This window comes from Bombina bombina, chromosome 4 (assembly GCF_027579735.1).
Source record: "Bombina bombina isolate aBomBom1 chromosome 4, aBomBom1.pri, whole genome shotgun sequence".
NCBI classification, from domain to species: domain Eukaryota; kingdom Metazoa; phylum Chordata; class Amphibia; order Anura; family Bombinatoridae; genus Bombina; species Bombina bombina.
In genome coordinates, this window is record NC_069502.1 from 284,173,029 (window position 1) to 284,195,999 (window position 22,971).

Consider the following 22,971-nt stretch of genomic DNA (forward strand, 5'->3'; position numbering starts at 1 on the left):
CGGATTTAACCGGTGATGTCCGGTGCAGAGAGGGCCACAGAGTGGCTCTCTCTGCACCGGATTGCTAAAAAAGGTTATTGCAGGATGCCTCAATATCGAGGCATCACTGCAATAACCGGAAAGCAACTGGAAGCGAGCAGGATCGCTTCCAGCTGCTTTCCAGACCAAGGACGTACGCCACACGTCCTCGGTCATTAAGTGTATTTTTTTTGAGGACGTGTGGCGTACGTCCTTGGTCGTTAAGGGGTTAAGTATAACTGTATTGGTGAAGGAGGGCACTCACAGGACTTATTGTGAATCAAACAATGATGCAAATTTATTTCCTAATGTGTTACAACTTTAAATTGAATGTCGACGTTTGTGCAACGCAACGTACATCCACTCACGACGGCGTACAAGCCGAACTCCCAACAGACAAACAATATAAATGATTGTTGCTCTGTTGGGAGTTCGGCTTGTACGCCGTCGTGAGTGGATGTACGTTGCGATGCACAAATCGTATTTGTCTTGAAGAAGGCCCGTAATGGGGTCGAAACGTTGACATTCAATTTAAAGTTGTAACACATTTGGAAATATATTTGCATCATTGTTTGATTCACAAAAAGTCCTGTGAGTGCCCTCCTTCACCAATACAGTTCTAAAATATATATATATCTCAAAACCAGCATACTTCTGTTACCGCCAATTGCCAGCAGTGCCCTCCTCAGCAATTGCAGGGAAGCTACTCGGTGCATATGTGAAATGGGATTTTGTTTAACATGATTTTAAAAAAAAGCATTCAATTTAAAGAAAACAAACTATTTCTATTATCCAATTTTCTTTGTTTTCTTTTTATCTTTTGTTGAAAAGCAGGGAGGTTAGCTCATGAGCATGCATTTGCCTGCAGTATTATATAGCAGCAGTTTTGCAGGAATGTTATACATTAACAAGAGCACTAGATGGCAGCACTATTTCCTGTCATGTAGTGCTTCAGGCATGTGCATGCTACCAATATCTCTTTAAAAAACAATAACATGAGAAGGAAGCAAATTTGATAATAGAAGTAAATTAAAAACTTTTTTATAAGTATATGCTCTGTCTGAATCATTAAATAATAATTGTGGGTTTCATCTCCCTTTAAACATGTTTTAATGCTAAGGAAAATATAGTGTTATTATATATTTATTTAACACTGTTACGTCCTTTTAGCATTCTGTTGTTTGTAAGCGGTCATTTGGCAACAGATTGTGCAGTAGACATGAACTGCAAATGATTACAGCCCCTATGAGGTTAAGGTTGTTCAAAAGAGCTTCGTGCGCGACAAGATAACATATAATTTACAACTAAAGATAAGGGCTCAGTAGAATCTTTGATGCATAGACCTTGCAGGACCTTCTGCTGTGTGTGGGTGTGCGTTACTGCGCTCACGGCAGCATCTGACACCGGTCTGGGAGGAGGAGGTGCAGTAGGGCAGGGCAAACTCCGGCTGTTGTCCTTCCTACGCACAGATTACAGCTCATGCATAATTCAGAGTTGAAAAAAAGTTTCTACCCAGAGATTCCTTTCCCTGTCCTATGAGTTAACATTTTTCCTTCGGTCGGGACAGGCAGGAGTTGAGGGATCCGAAAGCCCTGGCACCCCAGAAGGCTGTTTACGAGTAAGAACTTTTATTGGACAGTCGCTAATCCAGCGATTTGTCCCTGGGGGCTGATCCAGGTCAGGGAGATACAAGAGAAACTTTTCCCTCCGTGACGTCACAATGAGAGTGCTGCTGCACTGTACTGGAACTCTCAGCCATTCAGCATTCTAAGTATTTTTCTGGGTATTTATTATTATTACCACTGCTGCTGGAAAGGTAACATTTATTAACCGTTTATATCGGTCAAGAAAAGTATTTCATTGTGGTGCGTGAGAATTGTTTCGATCAAGTCGGAGTTTGTGTACATTTTGTTACCTTATTTTTATTGGTGCTGCAAGGATGAATTCGAGCCCAGGTCTCCCTCCACCAGGACAGCAAGTGATCCATGTTACGCAGGACTTGGACACAGATTTAGAAGCACTGTTTAATTCAGTGATGACCCCACAGCCCAGTTCCTGGAGGAAGAAGATTCTTCCTGAGTCTTTCTTCAAGGAGCCAGATTCAGGGTCTCACTCAAGGCAGTCCAGCACTGATTCGGGAAGCAACCCTCCTAAACTTGGCATACAGCATGTCCGATCCTACTCGTCGCCTGCTTCGTTGCAGATTGGGGCTGGCACCGGGACTGCTCCAAGCCCGTCACAGCAGCATGCCCATCTCCGCCAGCAATCCTATGATGTGACAGACGAGCTGCCGCTGCCCCCAGGGTGGGAAATGGCATTCACACATACCGGGCAGAGATACTTTCTAAAGTAAGTTTGGGGGTAGATTGCTGTAAAATATATTTTATGATCCAAAATCTCATTTGAAGTGAACTGTTTGAATCGGGATTTAGGATTTATTATTTGTGTCCAAAAATCTTTGGTGGATTAATGGTTAAATGTGAGAGGAATTGGTTTTAACTCTTTTGACAATCAGTTACCTTCTTTGGAAGCCAACTGAGCTTGGTGTGCCAGGAACTCAGCGCTTTAACCATTTGATGACCAAATCTAACCTCTATGCTAGTCTAGAGACCAGTCGTGGCAAAATATGCCTCAATCTCAAATAATGACGTTAAAACCTTTCTAGGTCAAATTATAAGGAAATTATTGCCTTAACCTTTTGACAACCGAGGTTGTCAACAATGGGATGTCCTTAAATTTCCTTTCCTGTCAGAGAGGCCTTCTTAGGAGTGCAGACACTAACAACAATACATTCATTGCAGTGCTAGGAGAGGCAGCTGTAATACATTCCTTTACTTCTTTAGACATTTCTTGCAAATATTTATGATAGGAATGAGTGAATTATTTGTGATATCAAGAGAAATATTACTACCATACAGTACAGTTATAATATACACATCTGTGGTGTTAGATCAAAATATTACTCATGTGCCTCTTAGGTTCTGTAGAATAAAACAGAAATTAAGATTCTCCTCACCCAGAGAGCACCTTCCTCTTAAACGTTAACCATCATTTTTAGATAACAATGGTGTGTGTGTATGTATATATATATATATATATATATATATATATATATATATATATATATATATATATATATATATACATACATACACACACACACACACACACACACACATATTTACATTCAGTTACATTGTTAAGAATAAACAAGACTTTTAGTATGTGAACAGTATTAATCTCATTGATAAAGTGGCAGAATCCTTCACATCACTAATAAGCTGGGTGGTGACATTACAATAAACAGGTTTTGCTAATATAACAAAAAGTTATTTTATAGGAGTTTTAATAACATACCATGTTATTATTTAATTATAAACGTCTCACAATGAAGGCAGTGTACATGAATGAATACATATTTTTAACCTGTTTATTTTTTATAGAGGTACTGGATACTCTGTGCTTTACAAGTTACAAGAATTCAAATAGGTACTGAACATGGAATAATTATAGTTTATATTACTGGACTTCTGTGTAATTAAAAAAAACAACAACTTTAAAACACCTGCTTCACTTTGAGCTGTTGGTGGAGTGTTTCATTTAGTGGATTACTGGAAGCAGCAGTGATGGGAAGTGGGCATTATATCAGAAGTTATATGGATCCAAGTCTAGACCTTGGTCTGGATACTTGTACTGGAACGTCATTGCCATATGAAATCCATTTAGGAATCTGAAAGTCCTTGTGAAATTGACTGATGTAATCAACAAAGTTAAAAGGCTACACATATCTAGATGTAATTATAAAGGTTTCTTAGGCACGCCACATATTACTTGGAGATTCTAGATGTTTTCCATATACATAGTATTTATCAGTGATTAAGCACTGTATGGCAAATATCTGTATACATGTTTTAAAAGCATTTAAAGGGACACTAAACCCAAATTATTTCTTTCTTGATTCAGATGGAGCATGCAATTTTAAGCAACTTTCTAATTTACTCCTATTATCAATTTTTCTTCGTTCACTTGCTATCTTTATTTGAAAAAGAAGGCATCTAAGCTTCTTATTTGGTTCAGACCTCTGGAGAGCACTTTTTTTTATTGGTGGATGCATTTATCCACCAATCAGCAAGAATGACCCAGGTTATTCACCAAAAATGGGCCGGCATCTAAACTTACATTCTTGCATTTCAAATAAAGATACCAAGAGAATGAAGAAAATTTGATAATAGGAGTAAATTACAAAGTTGCTTAAAATTGCATGCTCTGTCTGAATCACGAAAGAAAAAAATTGGTTTTAATGTCCCTTTAAGCTGTCATGTTGTTAGCACAATTTTGCATTGGTTTGCTGTACAGGGACATAACTTCTCATGTATTGTTTTTCCTATCTCATTTGCTGTGGGCAATGAGGTGTATATGTAAATGAGCTCCTGTACTGACTGACCAGTAACTGTGTAGAATGTTTCAGCTTTTAGATCCAGCAAGATACACAGCAGCCTGTTTTGGAGCAGTGGAAATAAATACAATTTTCAGAGTTAATTACAGGATAACTGACAAAATAAATTGTCAATGTTGCTTACATACTTTTTTATGGGAAACTTTGTGATGCTTTTGCACATATATGATGCATTCATAAGGTGTATGATGTAATCCAATGAAGGAAGTGAATGCAAACGATGCTTTGCTGGTAATCTAATAAATATGTACACGTAAGGAGTATTGCAGTATTCTGTGTGTGCACATCTTTGTCCTTTTTGCAGGTAGCTGAATTAAAGAGCTGTGATTAAAAGATTATCCACTGACAAACTAGCAAGCTTTATTTTTGTTGAATGTGACTTACAACTATGTGTAAGCACTATGCTCTTCTGTGGATGCATCAGGAGGGTAAAATATCATCATTTAGGGACATTATGCACCAATATAAGAGAGCTGAACTAAGTATTTGTTATCACAAGCGTTTCGTAAATAAGCAGAAGCAATACTAAGTTTGACCAAGTTCACAATGAAGCGTAATTAGTTTTGGTGTCAGGTTTCTTTCCACCAGCCCCCTCCTTTCTATGTATTAGGGGATTGCTTTTATAGCTGTTGCCATGACAAGGTAAACTTTGTAGTGTTTGGGCCTTCTCATTAACTGTAACACATTGCTGTGTTGATACAAATATTTTTTTTTTTCTCTCTCTCTGTGTCTGACACTGTGCCTAAAGTGAAGTGAAATGAAGGTTAACATATCAGTATCTCCTTACAAGTTGTTGTATCGCACTAGAAATTTGGTTTCTTAAACTCTGTAAGACAAAACATTTCACGGTACTGTAGATTTGTGGTTTAACCCTTTTAATTTCCCCACATTCCATCCTCCCTCTCTATTCTGTACAGAACCTGTGGCTTAACTGGAGTTGTCACATATCAGTGAGAGTTTATAGTTTTGTATGCATTACCGTATTTATTTGGGATGTGTGTTATATGTACATAAAGTGGCTTATTAGACATACACAATAATATAGTGGTGGGTCAAAATGCACAAAAGGAAAATTATTTAAAAATATATATCACATTATATCCTATAACATAAGTAGTGAACCTTTTTGAAAGTTGGCAATAATCTTAAAACATTTCTTGCTTGCTCATGGTGAATATGTAATATTTAAATGGACATTAACAAAACCTTTAAGTTAATTTTTCTTTTTAATGCATATCATTTGCCAACAATTTAAATTTGATTGCTGATCTATAGCATGGGTTTATATATGGAGTATATATATATATATATATATATATATATATATATATATATATATATATATATATATATATATATATATATATATATATAAACAATTTATTAAGTACTACAGTTTGCAAACATTGAAATTGAGCATGTGTGCTAGTAGCTTAAAATTTGTGAGTGCCACAGGTTTGCCACCCTTCTCCGATAGAAAGCTGAGATTTATTTTGGATGTTGTGTCTACCCTAACATACATATTGTTCCATTTATTTATGATTTACACAATTGTTGGCCAACTTTCTAGCACAAGGGAGATGCAGATCAAAATGTAGTAACCTTAAGGGGCCATTTATACATTTATGGATAGTTAAAAAAAAAAAAAAAATTGCATTTTTTTTTTGTCAATTTAATTAATTTGTATGCATTATCTGAAAACTGTTTACTAATCTTAAAAGGGCAGGAAACCTAAACATTTTCTTTCATGATTTGGATAGAACACACAATTTAAACAACTTTTCACTTTACTTCTATTATGAAATTTGCTTCATCTAGTTAGCCAATTGCAAAAAACAAATGTGTGTAGGCACCAATCAGCAGCTAGCCTCCCACTAGTGTAGGATATTTGGGTATTCTTTTTCAACAATGGATACAAAGTGAAAAAAGCACATTTGAAAATAGAAGTTAATTTAAAAGGGTCTTAAAATTACATTTTCTATTTGAATCATGTCGGTTTCATTTTGACTTTCCTATTCCTTTAAGGTATTAGCACTAATATAGGGTTTGGCACATGTACTTGAAACTTAGGAGCCATACATAATACCAAGGATACAACCAGGGAATGGTTTTATTTGTGGATGTATGTATACACAACTCCAAGAGCCCAAAATAGAATTTTAGGAACCACATATCCTTGGCCTCTGGAATTTTTCGTACTGCTAACATTCATCTTGCTTTATTGGTTAAAGGGATAGAAAGGTCAAATATGAAATGTGCATGGGGGAATTTCAATTTAAAATAGAAGCATGTTTGCAATGTACTTTCATTAGCAAAAATGCTTATAGTAAAACGTATTACTATTTTTCAGTGGCGTACACACATATCCTGTGCACCAGTATTCAAACACCATGCCTGTTCAGGGAGTTAGCAGTGGCTTCTATAACATAAATGATATCTTTAGAAGCAATACACACCACTGCCAGTGTTCTGTTGAGAACTCCAATTCGTCAAAATCTCCAATCTGACATTTCCGGTGACTTTTAATATCTGTTTTGCCTCTGTCTGGGGGGCCACCGCAGACCCTTTGGCATACACCCCAAGTAAACCTTGGAGAATGAAGTTTACAAGGTGGGCTTCGTCCCCCTTGAACCCCCCAGGCAGAGGCAAAATAGATAGTGAAGATAGGCGATTACAGGGCCTGATTGGTTGTGAATCCTGTCACTCACTGGACACGGACCAATCAGATGTATGGAAATACCGGAAGTGACATTAGATTGGAGTTCGACAGAACACCAGCTCTCCAGGGAAGGTGTGGTGTTTGAATACTGATGCACAGGCCTTCACAGGATATGTGCATATTGTGCTGTCCCCCAAGGCAGAACATACAGTGATGTGAGATGTCATCGCAGAAAATGCAGCATGTCTGCAGAAAGAACAGGATACATGCAGGAGCTGTTAGCGATTTTAACTTTTCAGCGCTGCTCCACATTAGGCTGTTCTCTTCAAACAGAGCTGTGCTCTGGCTGCACTGTCTGAGTTTTCCTGAGCAAATTTCATCCAGAGCAAAGTGCTGTTTTAAGTGAACAGTGAAATATGCAGTAGCGCTGCAAAAGAGTAGTGCATTGATTGACTTGCTCTCAGAGATTGTTTCAAACCCATCCCCTAGCCTTTAACTGTCTGAAAAGCTGTTTTTTCTGAATGTAAGACGTTTGTATGAGCAATGCACCCTTTTAATTACTACTTCTATGTTAGACTATGTCTGCAGCTATTTGCAATGACATTTTCAACTACTGCACTATATTATAAAACTTTAAATATTGCTTTATTCTCCATTTAACTAATATGTTGCAATTAAACTGGTGCTTTAGTGTAACTGCCTAATTTAAAATTAAATTTGATTTAAAAATGACCTGCAGAAAATTTTTCACTAAAAAAATCTCATTGCAGAAAGTGAGAAAAAGTTCTGCCTCTGGGGTGCTGTCTAGTCACAGATTACCCTCAGTGCATCTCGCTCCCGCTGTCAGACAGAGCAGGAACGAGCTGCACTGAGTGTAATGGCGCGATAGGGCCGGGCTGTGACTAGACAGCTGGCCAGATGCGCTCAGTGAAAAAAAACAGACCGGCTCAGAGTAGAGCACAGAGAGCGGGTCTGGAAAACAGTCTTTTTTAATAAAAGTTCACCGGCAATATTAGGTTCTATAAAGCTAGCACTAATATAATGTTATATAATTCTGCACTATGTGCAGAATTATATAACATTATTTTCTAGGTTTACTGGCCCTTTAACAAAAAAAACACTCACACACAGAAATACTGACACAAAAACACCATTGTTATACAAAATTATTAAAGAGAAAGTAAAGTAAAAATTAAACTTGAATGGATTTGATAGAGCATGGAATTGTAAACAACTTTTCAGTTTACTTCTATAATCAATTTTAATTTGTTCTTTTAGTATCCTTTGTTAAAGAGTAATCATAGGTGAGCCCAGGAACTTGCACATGTCTTTAGCCATCTGACTGCTGCTATGAAATTCTATAAACGCGTATATGCTCCTAAGCTCAGCATACCTATATTTAGTCTTCAACAAATTTGATAATATAAGTAAATTGAAAAGTTGTTTCAAATCATATTCTGTACAACCATGGTTGCCACCTCGGCCATGTATTCCTGGACACTTATGTATTACACATGCTGTAGGGTGTGCAGGGAGGAACATGTATTGTGCTGTTCATCAGCACTGTTCATGTGATGTCCAGAGGCACAATACATGTTCCCCCTTGCTTACCCTGCATCATGTGTAACTTATAAGTGTCCAGGAAAACATGGCAGAGGTAGCATCTCAATGTACCACAGAAGTGAGTTCACCCCTGTGCAATATCACCTAAATGTCAAATGATTAAAAATTGTATCACCTCTCAATAATTGCATTATTTCTAAGTGGACAAGTAGAGTATTTCCTCTTATGAGCAATCAAAAACAAATACTTAAAAAAAAAAAACTTTTGAAAATACAGCCCCAAAGTAGAAAATCAATGCAACAAAAGTGAATACACCTGAGATCACTGACACAAAAGTGAAAACACCTAGGATCACTGACACACAAGTCAATGCAGCAAAAGTGAATACACCTGTGATCATTGAAACAACATCAAGTACACCTGTGATTTCCAATTGGCCTAATTGCATGACCATGGTTATTAAATGACCTGTGAGCACCAGAACTTTCTCAATTTTGGACCTATGGGCTGTGTCTATCTGCATGTCTGCATTGTGGCTGTACATGGAAAATAATTGCCAGAGGAATATGAAAATCTAATTGTGAGACTTCACAAAGATGGAACATGATATAGGAAGATTGTTGGCCAACTAAAAATCAGTTGAAACACAATTGCAGCAATACGCAGGGGGTGTAGAAAAAACCATATAGTACCACTAACCAGAGCCGCAGTGGCCATCCTCCTAAAGTGTGCTACTTGCACAATCTAGCTCTTAGAAACAGATGGGCAAGTGCTTCATACTTGGCTCAGGGGTTATCAATTGAAATCTTGAGTTTCGGTGACAGCTCAGACAGTGCGAAGGACATTGCATAACGTCAACGTCTATGAATGGCGTCCAAGAAAAAAAACCTTGCTTACTCAAAAACTGCAAGATTAAACTTTGCTAAAGAACATGAAAAGAAGTCTGATAAATATATTGGATTTTGGTCAGATGAGACAAGGATAAATAACTTTGTTTAGCTCAGATGGGGTCCATCATGTTTAGTGTGAACCTGGCCAGGACAACCACAGTGAATGCATTGTCCCAACAGTGAAGCATAGAGGTGGGAGTGTGATGATATGGGTCTGCATGAGTTCAAAAGGTGTCGGTGAGATGACATTTATAGATGGCACCATGATTGCCTGTGGATATACCAAAATACTGGCTGATAAAATAACCCCCAGTTTCCAAAAGCTTGGTAGAAGAGGAATATTCCAGCATGATAACCATACAAAACACACTGCTTAATTCACAAAAGAGTTGCTAAAGAAGAAATGTGAAATCTATGAGTCATGGATAAATCTTGTTTAAATATGGGAGAACCCTGGAAATACGGAGGGTTGGAAACCCTAAGGCTTGAACTTACATCCCAGATCACACAGAAGATAATCGGTCAACCGTGAGGAGTTCTGAGAAAAAAAATAATATTTGATGAGTTAGTATGTGTTTTAACGCTTTAAAGGGATACTGTAATACAGTGCTTGTCAAATGTGTTTAAAAATTAGGAGCCAGTAAGAATATTAAGGAACCAGGCATATTTTTAGGAGCCAGACCGTTGGATTTGTATATGGACATATGGAGAATAACCCAAAAAGTTAGGAGCCAGGGGTAAAATTCTAGGAGCCAGTGGCTACCAGGCTCCTGGGTTTGTCGAGCCCTGCTGCAATATATAACATTTGTTTCCCCTTAATCTGTTCTACATTACTTGATATACCTACTGCAGAGTATTAAATGTATGGAGAATTGTCCTTTCATATTTATTTTTATATTTGAAATAACTGTTTTTTCTTATTAAAACCATCACCTAGGGCATGTCCATAACAATGGGCTGAGCCCACAAGTAAAGCAGACCCGCTAATGTTATTTATGTTACGTATTGATGTGCTATTTTTGGTGGGGGTTGAATAAGCACAGCCAGCTATTTCACATACAAAAGCTATATCTTCCTCATGCCCCCCACTGGGAGATTAATTAGTGCTGCTGTCTTCTCTTTACATAGCTTTTCTACAGACAAAATGTTTGTTACTCATATTTTCAGTTTCGTTTGCAATTCAACTGTCAAAAATATATATTTCAAATAATCAACAAAGGTAATTTAAATACAACATTCAATACACTCCAGCAGATAAAATGGACCATTGTGAACACATAAAAGGGATATGAAACCCAATTTGCTTTATTCCCATGGTATTCTTTGTTGATACCTAGGTAGCTGTCTGGAGCACTACATGGCATGAAATAGTGCTGTCATCTAGTGCTCTTGCAAATGGATAATATTCTTGCAAAACTGCTCCAGAAATGGGCCAGCTCCTAAGCATACGTCCCTGCTTTTGAACAAAAGATACCAAGAGAACAAAGAAAATGTGATATAAGTAAATTTTGAAAGTTGTTTGCTCTATCTGCATCATGAAAGAAAAAAATGGGTTTAATTTCCCTTTTAAGATGAGACAAATCTAGATTACAATGTGCATTTAAAGGGACATTAAAGGGCCATTATAGTTTAAAGAAAAAGCCAATTCAACAAATTCTTTGAGTATGTCATTTTAACACTAGCTACCCTGCACTTTTATGTGTTTAAACCCTGCAAAGTCATGCACACATAGAATCAGCATCTGTTTCTGCTCAAGACCAGCATTGGTGTGTGGGTACTAGACGGTGCTTCAACTGTGTGTTTAAGCCTTTTGTGAGGGTTACACATATAGAAGTGCATGGCAGCTAGTCTTAAAATTACAAAGAATTATTTGTAAAACTATATTTTACACTATACTTGGCCTTTAAAGCATTAATAAAATGTTTGTTCCAGCATTTTATTATTGCACAGATGCTTTCTGGTGACTATGCGTTTAACCCCTGAACAGTTAATTTTGCACACCAGATGTGCTAGCATGGTGGTCCATAAAGTGTCCCTTTAAGAAAGTTGAACATTTTATTACTGTATTAGGCTCTCTCTAAATATATGTTTGATAGTCCATTGTCTCACTAAAATGTATGTTTCTAAAGAAGTTTTTAGCATGCGATACTGTTCATGTGTATTTGCAGTGGCGACACCTATCTCTAACTATTTGTGTAGCGCTTATTCGTCTCTGCAGCCTTTGGGAAATTTTCATCTTCTTAATTTCAGGACCAATACAGTAGCATTAGATAATCAACAAAAACATAATAAAAAGACAATGCAATAGCACTTAGTCTGAATTTTAAACAAGTAGTAGATTTTTCTGTCAAATTTAAAAATTTACTTCAGTTTGCCAGCCCCCAGTATCATGTGACAGCTATAAGCCGAAACGCGTAAGCCAGGTGGTGTTACGCTCTCCCTGAACAGTTGCTGCTGTTCATTTGTCTCCTATTTTAAGTTGGAACAATAAAGTATTGGATTTTAAACGAACTGTCCTATTGTATTTCTTTGATTAGCTATCAGCCAATCACAGACTCATAAGTATATACCTTGAACTCCTGCACATGCTCAGTAGTAGCTAGTGCTTCAGAAAGTGAGCGTATAAAAAGACTGAGCACAATTTGATAATCAAAGTAAATTGGAAGGTCTCTTAAAACATCATGCTCCATCTGAATCATGAAAGTTTTTAATTTTGACTTTAGTGTCCCTTTTAACGGATTACACTTTCACTGCTATATTGCAAAATATAGGGCCACCAGATTCTTCTCCTCCAGAGAGTAAGCAAAATAATTAGCTGAACCTATGGGTTTTATTTATTTAGGTGAAAAAAACATTAAAGGGACATAAAACCCACATTTTTTCTTTCATGATTTAGATAGAAAATACAATTTTAAACAATTTTCTAATTTACTTCTATTATCATATTTTCTTCGTTTTCTTAAGCAGAAACGTAAGCTCAAGAGTGTGCACGTGTCTGCAGCACTATATAGCAGCAGTTTTGCAACAATGTTATACATTAGCGGGAGCACTAGATGGCAGCACTATTTCCTGTCATGTAGGGCTTCAGGCATGTGCACGCTACCTACCTAGGTATCTCTTCAACAAAGAATAACATGAGAATGAAATAAATTTGATAAAAGAAGTAAATTGGAAACTTTTTAAAAATTGTATTCTCTATCTGAATCATGAAATAATTTTTTGGGGTTTAATGTCCCTTTAAGGTAGCATTAGAGAATTCAGGTATTCTATGCATAAATATATTATTACTGCATAATTACAATCTGCCAATATTTCAGAAAGCCTTTTTTAATTTAACTAATGCAACCCCTTCTTTTTAGGTTAAAGTTAAATTTCGTCAGCAGATCTCATTCTTCTAGTCGTATGCAAAAATGAGTTTGAAAAATAGTCAGTAGAATTGCCCATTGAGCTCAATAGAGTTTTATTATGGAAACTACTGTGTGACAGACCCATAGTTATATTATATATAGTTATATACCCATAGTTATATTTTATATATATATATATATATATATATATACACATATACACACACAGCAGGGCTCGACAGATTTTTACCCCTGGCTCCTAACTTTTTGGGTTATTCTCCATATATCTATATAGAAATACCACTGTCTGGCTCCTAAATTATAAACAGATTTGTTGACCCCTGATAAATACTATTATTTTTGACCCCTTATTTCAGTTCTGCCGATGATTTCCCCATGCAGATTTTTGCTTTCCTTCACGAGCAGCTTGAAATGCTGCAGAGTACAACTTTAGATGAACAATTTTCACTGTGGATGTTGCATTCTGTGTCCAGGTGACCGTTTGTTTAAAGCTCTACAGTCTCACAGAAACAAACAGGTCTGTGGATTTGGAGATAAGTAGAAAAGCATGTTAGTAATGTTCTAATAATTTAAGCTATAAACAATGCTTGCGCAACTGCGGCGACTGGGTGGTAGAAAAAAAAGATATAATAAATTGTGTGCAGGATGCATTTTAGTGCACGGTTTCTCAACTCCAGACCTCAAGGAGCCGTAATAGGACAGAGTTTGTATACTTCCCATTGTGGGCTTTTCAGTAGCTCAGTGACAGTAACCGTCTCACCTATGCACAGGTAGGGAAATCCTTTATGTCTCGTTTGGCATCTTATGAACTGGAGTTGAGAAACTCTTGTGTAGTATAATGATGTCTCGTGCTGCACTGTGTTAAACGACCTTGTGCTCATAAATTAGGTGTGCATGAGTGCATATCAGGTTTGGATCAATTCATATTTGCAATACACTTCTATTAGCAGAAATGCTTCTAGTTAAAGGGACATGAAACACCATTTGTTTTTCTTTCATGATTCAGATAGAACATGCAATTTTATATAACTTTCTCATTTATTTCTATCATCTAATTTGTTATGTTCTCTTTGTATCCTATGTTGAAAAGTATGCCTAGGTAGGCTCAGAAGCTGCTAAGTGGTGGCTGCACATATATGCCTCGTCATTGGCTTTCAGCTAACTCCCAGTAGTGCATTGCTGCTCCTCCTTTAACAAAGGATACCAAGAGAATGAAGCAAATTAGACCATAGAAGTAAATTGGTACGTTGTTTAAAATTGTGTGATCTATCTGAATCATGAAAGAAAATTATTGGGTTTCATGATTCAGATAGAGCTGGCAATTTTAAACAACTTTCTAATTTATATGATCAAATTGTCTTCATTCTCTTGGTATATTTTGTTGAAAAGCAGGATCATAAGCTGAGGAGCGTGCACTTGTCTAAAACACTATATGGCATTGGTTTTACAAGAATATTATCTATTTGCAAGACCACTAGATGACCACTATTTTCTCCAATATAGTGCTCCAGACACCTACCTAGGTATCCCTTCAACAAAGAAAAGCATGGGAATGATACAAATTTGATCAAATTGTATGATCTCTCTGGACCACAAAAGAACATTTTTGGGTTTCATATCCCTTTAAAACATTCTGTTTCAGTGAAATAAAAACACATGCTGTGCATGCCCCGTACAACAGTTTACAAATACCATGTCTGCAAACGGTGTCATGAACAATGTCAGTAGTAAATTACTTTACATCATAGATGCCACTGCTGACTCTCTGAACTGGCTTGGTGTTTGAATGCTGGCGCACAGAGCGTGCACAGTATGTGTGCTTATCCCGGCGAAACATTGCTAATTTCAAGGAAATTGCAAATATACATTTATTAAAAATGCTAAAAGGTCATAAAAAGAAAACCATACATAGACTTAAGTAAAACCAGTTTGATTGTTGAGAGCCTATCAAACTTGCCAAGCGGACCAATTATTCTCAAGTAGGAATCCTTTTTCAAATTTGCCTGTATCCAGCCATTGATTATCATATATTACAGAAAAAGACTGCACAACGGGTCAAAATAAAGAAAACAGGTTTATTATAAAAATAAGACCTAAACAGACATGGACAGGTAGGTAGTCTGCGCCAAGGATAGAATTCTGAGTTTGTCGAGCCCTGTACTAGAGGGTCCGTTGGGACATAGATAATCGTAAATAAATCTCTAGCCAATTGGTTCCCAAATCTGTTGTTCACACTAACAGATCAGGATTTTAGTATATCCCTACCTGCAGGTGGTCATTCAATGGCTAGGTCATACTGATAGTATCATGCTCATGTAGGGATATTCATAAATCCTTTCCTGTCTGTACCTTTAGGGCATGGTGGAACCATTGCTCTAGCCCTATATAATTCCAAGAATAATAGGCAGAAGGTGATACAATTTAAAGGGGATATTAAACAGTGCTCCTTTGGTAACAACAAACATGTTAAATCAAAGTAAACATAAAAAGATACAGATTGTGTAAAAAAAAATAACAACGTACTTGTTTTCATGCAAAATTAGAACTTAGAAATGTTTAGTCTGTCAGTTCTGAACATGAGCAAATCTGTTTCCCTGTTACCTAGTTAATTCACTAAACCAGCCTAGAAGTTTCATAACATAAGACTAAGATAAAACTCCACCTTGTAGGGCTGTGACAGGTAATAATGGACACTGCACAAATGTATAAAAAAATAAACAAGCAGTAAAATCCATTTAAATAGATGAATAAAACATATTGCAATCATTTCTATTAAGTATATACCACTGCTTAGTACTTTTTTAATTACAAGAATGAAACAAGCTGTTTAACATCCCTTTTAAAGGGACATTATACGCTAGATTTTTCTTTGCATAAAGGTTTTGTAGATGATCCATTTATATAGCCCATCATTTTTTTTTTAAATGTATAGTTTTGCTTATTTTTAAATAACATTGCTCTGATTTTCAGACTCCTAACCAAGCCCAAAAGTTTTTGCTTCTGTTTGTGTAAAGGGTCTTTTCATGTGCAAAGGAAGGGGGAGGGGGGTTTGATATTTCCCACTTGCAGTGTGTGTTCTAGTAACCTTTTAAACAGAGCTAAACTGGAAGCTTCTAAGTAAGTTTTTAAACGGTTTTATACTGGATTTCTTCTGTTATGTGTGATCAGTCCACGGGTCATCATTACTTCTGGGATATAACTCCTCCCCAACAGGAAATGCAAGAGGATTCACCCAGCAGAGCTGCATATAGCTCCTCCCCTCTACGTCAGTCCCAGTCATTCTCTTGCACCCAACGACTAGATAGGATGTGTGAGAGGACTATGGTGATTATACTTAGTTTTTATGACTTCAATCAAAAGTTTGTTATTTTAAAATAGCACCGGAGCGTGTTATTACTTCTCTGGCAGAGTTTGAGGAAGAATCTGACAGAGATTTTTTACTATGATTTTAACCGGAGTCGTTAAGATCATATTGCTGTTCTCGACCATCTGAGGGAGGTAAAGGCTTCAGATCAGGGGACAGCGGGCAGATGAATCTGCATTGAGGTATGTGGCAGTTTTTATTTTCTGAATGGAATTGATGAGAAAAGCCTGCCATACCGTTAAAATGACATGTATGTATACACTTCAGTATTCTGGGGATGGTATTTCACCGGAACTACTGTGTTAAAGGTCACTAATCCTTTTAATAACTATTCTCATGTTAAACGTTTTTGCTGGAATGTAGAATCGTTTACATTGCTGAGGTACTGTGTGAATAAATATTTGGGCATTATTTTCCACTTGGCAGTTTTTTGCTTTAATTGTGACAGTTTTGTTTCTCTTCACTGCTGTGTGGGAGAGGGAGGGGCCGTTTTTGGCGCTCTTTGCTACGCATCAAAAAATTCCAGTCAGCTACTTTTATATTTCCTGCATGATCCGGTTCATCTCTGACAGATCTCAGGGGTCTTCAAACTTCTTTGAAGGGAGGTAAATTCTCTCAGCAGAGCTGTGAGAATTCTTATAGTGACTGTGAATAAAAAACGTTGTTTTGTTTTCTTATGTACAAATTTAATTAGTGTTGTTTTTTACTAATGGGAACAAACCTTTGCTAAAAGTTGTGTTGTTTTAAAGTTTGATGCTATAACTGTTTTTCAGTTCATTATTTCAACTGTCATTTAATCGTTAGTACCTCTTTGAGGCACAGTGCGTTTTTTTGCTAAAAAAGATTATAACCAAGTTGTAAGTTTTTTTGCTAGTGTGTTAAACATGTCTGACTCAGAGGAAGATATCTGTGTCATTTGTTCCAATGCCAAGGTGGAGCCCAATAGAAATTTATGTACTAACTGTATTGATGCTACTTTAAATAAAAGTCAATCTGTACAATGTGAACAAATTTCACCAAACAGCGAGGGGAGAGTTATGCCGACTAACTCGCCTCACGCGACAGTACCTGCATCTCCCGCCCGGGAGGTGCGTGATATTTTGGCGCCTAGTACATCTGGGCGGCCATTACAGATAACATTACAAGATATGGCTACTGTTATGACTGAAGTTTTGTCTAAATTACCAGAACTAAGAGGCAAGCGTGATCACTCTGGGGTGAGAACAGAGTGCGCTGACAATGCTAGGGCCATGTCTGATACTGCGTCACAGCTCGCAGAGCATGAGGACGGAGAGCTTCATTCTGTGGGTGACGGTTCTGATCCAAACAGATTGGACTCAGATATTTCAAATTTTAAATTTAAATTGGAGAACCTCCGTGTACTACTAGGGGAGGTCTTAGCAGCTCTCAACGATTGTAACACCGTTGCAATACCAGAGAAACTGTGTAGGTTGGATAAATACTTTGCGGTACCGGCGAGTACTGACGTTTTTCCTATACCTAAGAGACTAACTGAAATTGTTACTAAGGAGTGGGATAGACCCGGTGTGCCGTTCTCACCCCCTCCAATATTTAGAAAGATGTTTCCAATAGACGCCACCACTCGGGACTTATGGCAAACGGTCCCCAAGGTGGAGGGAGCAGTTTCTACTTTAGCTAAGCGTACCACTATCCCGGTGGAGGATAGCTGTGCTTTCTCAGATCCAATGGATAAAAAATTAGAGGGTTACCTTAAGAAAATGTTTGTTCAACAAGGTTTTATATTACAACCCCTTGCATGTATCGCGCCGATTACGGCTGCGGCAGCATTTTGGATTGAGTCGCTTGAAGAGAACCTTAGTTCCTCTACGCTAGACGACATTACGGACAGGCTTAGAGTCCTTAAACTAGCTAATTCTTTCATTTCGGAGGCCGTAGTACATTTAACCAAACTTACGGCTAAGAACTCAGGATTCGCCATACAGGCACGCAGGGCACTGTGGCTAAAATCCTGGTCAGCTGATGTTACTTCTAAGTCCAAATTACTTAATATACCTTTCAAGGGGCAGTCCTTATTCGGGCCCGGTTTGAAAGAAATTATCGCTGACATTACGGGAGGTAAGGGCCACGCCCTACCTCAAGACAAGGCCAAAGCTAAGGCTAGACAGTCTAATTTTCGTCCCTTTCGGAATTTCAAGACAGGAGCAGCATCAACCTCCACTGCACCAAAACAGGAAGGAGCTGTTGCTCGTTACAGGCAAGGCTGGAAGCCTAACCAGTCCTGGAACAAAAACAAGCAGGCCAGGAAACCTGCTGCTGCCCCAAAGACAGCATGAACCGAGAGCCCCCGATCCGGGACCGGATCTAGTAGGGGGCAGACTCTCTCTCTTCGCCCAGGCCTGGGCAAGAGATGTTCAGGATCCCTGGGCACTAGAGATCATATCTCAGGGATACCTTCTAGACTTCAAATTATCTCCCCCAAGAGGGAGATTTCATCTGTCAAGGTTGTCAACAAACCAGATAAAGAAAGAAGCGTTTCTACGCTGCGTACAAGATCTGTTAACAATGGGAGTGATCCATCCGGTTCCGTGGTCGGAACAAGGACAAGGGTTCTACTCAAACCTGTTTGTGGTTCCCAAAAAAGAGGGAACTTTCAGGCCAATCTTAGATTTAAAGACTCTAAACAAATTCCTAAGAGTTCCATCGTTCAAAATGGAAACTATTCGGACAATCTTACCCATGATCCAAGAGGGTCAGTACATGACCACAGTGGATTTAAAGGATGCTTACCTTCACATACCGATCCACAAAGATCATCACCGGTATCTAAGGTTTGCCTTCTTAGACAGGCACTACCAGTTTGTAGCTCTTCCATTCGGATTGGCTACGGCTCCAAGAATCTTCACAAAGGTTCTGGGTGCCCTTCTAGCGGTACTAAGACCGCGAGGGATTTCGGTAGCTCCGTACCTAGACGACATTCTAATTCAAGCTTCAAGCTTTCAAACTGCCAAGTCTCATACAGAGTTAGTTCTGGCATTTCTAAGGTCGCATGGATGGAAAGTGAACGAAAAGAAGAGTTCTCTCTTTCCTCTCACAAGAGTTCCATTCTTGGGGACTCTTATAGATTCTGTAGAAATGAAGATTTACCTGACAGAAGACAGGTTAACAAAACTTCAAAATGCATGCCGCGTCCTTCATTCCATTCAACACCCGTCAGTAGCTCAATGCATGGAGGTGATCGGCTTAATGGTAGCGGCAATGGACATAGTACCTTTTGCACGCCTACACCTCAGACCGCTGCAATTATGCATGCTAAGTCAGTGGAATGGGGATTACTCAGATTTGTCCCCTACTCTGAATCTGAATCAAGAGACCAGAAATTCTCTTCTATGGTGGCTTTATCGGCCACACCTGTCCAGGGGGATGCCATTCAGCAGGCCAGACTGGACAATTGTAACAACAGACGCCAGCCTACTAGGTTGGGGCGCTGTCTGGAATTCTCTGAAAGCTCAGGGACTATGGAATCAGGAGGAGAGTCTCCTACCAATAAACATTCTGGAATTGAGAGCAGTTCTCAATGCCCTTCTGGCTTGGCCCCAGTTAACAACTCGGGGGTTCATCAGGTTTCAGTCGGACAACATCACGACTGTAGCTTACATCAACCATCAGGGAGGGACAAGAAGCTCCCTAGCAATGATGGAAGTATCAAAGATAATTCGCTGGGCAGAGTCTCACTCTTGCCACCTGTCAGCAATCCACATCCCGGGAGTGGAGAACTGGGAGGCGGATTTCTTGAGTCGCCAGACTTTTCATCCGGGGGAGTGGGAACTTCATCCGGAGGTCTTTGCCCAAATACTTCGACGTTGGGGCAAACCAGAGATAGATCTCATGGCGTCTCGCCAGAACGCCAAACTTCCTCGCTACGGGTCCAGATCCAGGGATCCAGGAGCAGTTCTGATAGATGCTTTGACAGCACCTTGGAACTTCAGGATGGCTTATGTGTTTCCACCCTTCCCGCTGCTTCCTCGATTGATTGCCAAAATCAAACAGGAGAGAGCATCAGTAATTCTAATAGCACCTGCTTGGCCACGCAGGACTTGGTATGCAGATCTAGTGGACATGTCATCCTGTCCGCCTTGGTCTCTACCTCTAAGACAGGACCTTCTGATACAGGGTCCATTCAAACATCAAAATCTAACTTCTCTGAAGCTGACTGCTTGGAAATTGAACGCTTGATTTTATCAAAACGTGGTTTTTCTGAGTCGGTTATTGATACCTTGATTCAGGCTAGGAAGCCTGTTACCAGAAGGATTTACCATAAAATATGGCGGAAATACCTATACTGGTGCGAATCCAAAGGTTACTCCTGGAGTAAGGTTAGGATCGCTAGGATATTGTCTTTTCTACAAGAAGGTTTAGAAAAGGGTTTATCAGCTAGTTCATTAAAGGGACAGATTTCAGCTCTGTCCATCTTGTTACACAGACGTCTGTCAGAAAATCCAGACGTCCAGTCCTTTTGTCAGGCTTTAGCTAGGATCAAGCCTGTGTTTAAAGCTGTTGCTCCACCATGGAGTTTAAACTTAGTTCTTAACGTTTTACAGGGTGTTCCGTTTGAACCCCTTCATTCCATTGATATAAAAATGTTATCTTGGAAAGTTCTGTTTTTAATGGCTATTTCCTCGGCTCGAAGAGTCTCTGAGTTATCAGCCTTACATTGTGATTCCCCTTATCTGATTTTTCACTCAGACAAGGTAGTTCTGCGTACTAAACCTGGGTTCTTACCTAAGGTAGTCACTAACAGGAACATCAATCAAGAGATTGTTGTCCCATCCTTGTGTCCAAATCCTTCTTCAAAGAAGGAACGTCTTTTACACAATCTGGATGTAGTTCGTGCCCTCAAATTCTACTTGCAGGCAACTAAAGATTTTCGCCAAACTTCTTCCTTGTTTGTCGTTTACTCTGGACAGAGGAGAGGTCAAAAAGCTTCTGCTACCTCTCTCTCTTTTTGGCTTCGTAGCATAATACGTTTAGCCTATGAGACTGCTGGACAGCAGCCTCCTGAAAGAATTACAGCTCACTCCACTAGAGCTGTGGCTTCCACTTGGGCCTTTAAGAATGAGGCCTCTGTTGAACAGATTTGCAAGGCTGCAACTTGGTCTTCGCTTCATACTTTTTCCAAATTTTACAAATTTGACACTTTTGCTTCTTCGGAGGCTATTTTTGGGAGAAAGGTTCTTCAGGCAGTGGTTCCTTCTGTATAATGAGCCTGCCTATCCCTCCCGTCATCCGTGTACTTTTGCTTTGGTATTGGTATCCCAGAAGTAATGATGACCCGTGGACTGATCACACATAACAGAAGAAAACATAATTTATGCTTACCTGATAAATTCCTTTCTTCTGTTGTGTGATCAGTCCACGGCCCGCCCTGTTTTAAGGCAGGTAAATATCTTTTAAATTATACTCCAGTCACCACTTCACCCTTGGTTACTCCTTTCTCGTTGATTCTTGGTCGAATGACTGGGACTGACGTAGAGGGGAGGAGCTATATGCAGCTCTGCTGGGTGAATCCTCTTGCATTTCCTGTTGGGGAGGAGTTATATCCCAGAAGTAATGATGACCCGTGGACTGATCACACAACAGAAGAAAGGAATTTATCAGGTAAGCATAAATTATGTTTTTTAGATCAGTATCTGTGCATATTATTCTTTATAGTAGTGTCTATTACATGCAGTTATATGAAAATCTGTGTATACTGTCCCTTTAACTGCTGTATTGTTAAAAGCAAAAAGATTTTTAAAAGTACATAAACCCCAAATGTTTCTTTCAAGATTCAGATAGAGCATATTGTTTTAAACAATTTTCCAATTTACTTACAGTATATTATCAAATTTGCTTCCTTCTCTTGGTATACAGTATTTGGTAAAGCATCAGCAATGCACAACTGTGAGCTAGTTGAACACATTCAATAGGTATATAAGTGCATCCACCTGTCAATAGCTAGCTCCCAGTAGGTAGTGCATTGCTTCTTCTGAGCTTATCTAGATATACTTTCAAGGATAGCAAGAAAACAAAGCAAATTAGATAATAGAAGTAAATTAAAAAGTTATTTCAAATTGCATGCTCTGTCTGAATCATGAAAAAAAACTATGCTGGTTTTATGTCCCTTTAACTTTGCAAATGATTATAGTATGGGATCTAAAGAGTATACAGCTGTATGTATGTGTATATATATATATATATATATATATATATATATATATATATACATTACAGCACTCAGTGATCATGTCACAAATGTTTTTGCAATACATGAAACTTTTTATTAAATATCCGGCCAATAAAAATTGACGCTGCTTAAACACTTACTATGTTTTGCAACCCTCTCTGGCAGCTAAAGGGTTAAATTATTTTAGGAAGTGCCTGCGCTTTTTTATTAACAAACATTATTACTAATTCTTGAAAGATTTGCACTAGAAAGATTGCAGTAAGCCACTAGACTAGAACTTTACATTCGTGTTTGAGAATTCCCAGCAGCCAGGTAGCTATGGCTTCTAAATTTGACTTCAGGATTTCTGTATTTTATATTTAAACTTCCCTCGCTCCTGAAAATGTTCAGCTGTCTCCTAAGTTGTGAATGAGTTTGTGGGCCCCTTATTTATTTGCTGGTAGTGTTT

General features: G+C 38.4%; 1 protein-coding gene across 1 annotated transcript in view; it reads left to right on the plus strand.

The window, feature by feature from the left end:
- Positions 1 to 1,465: 1,465 nt before the first annotated feature.
- WWTR1 (WW domain containing transcription regulator 1) overlaps positions 1,466 to 22,971 on the plus strand; it is a 167,014-nt gene continuing 145,508 nt past the window's right edge. The window contains exon 1 of the mRNA XM_053709979.1: positions 1,466 to 2,367. Within this exon, the coding sequence (XP_053565954.1) occupies positions 1,958 to 2,367 (410 nt within the window). The 5' untranslated portion in view covers positions 1,466 to 1,957. The remainder of the gene's footprint in view (positions 2,368 to 22,971) is intronic.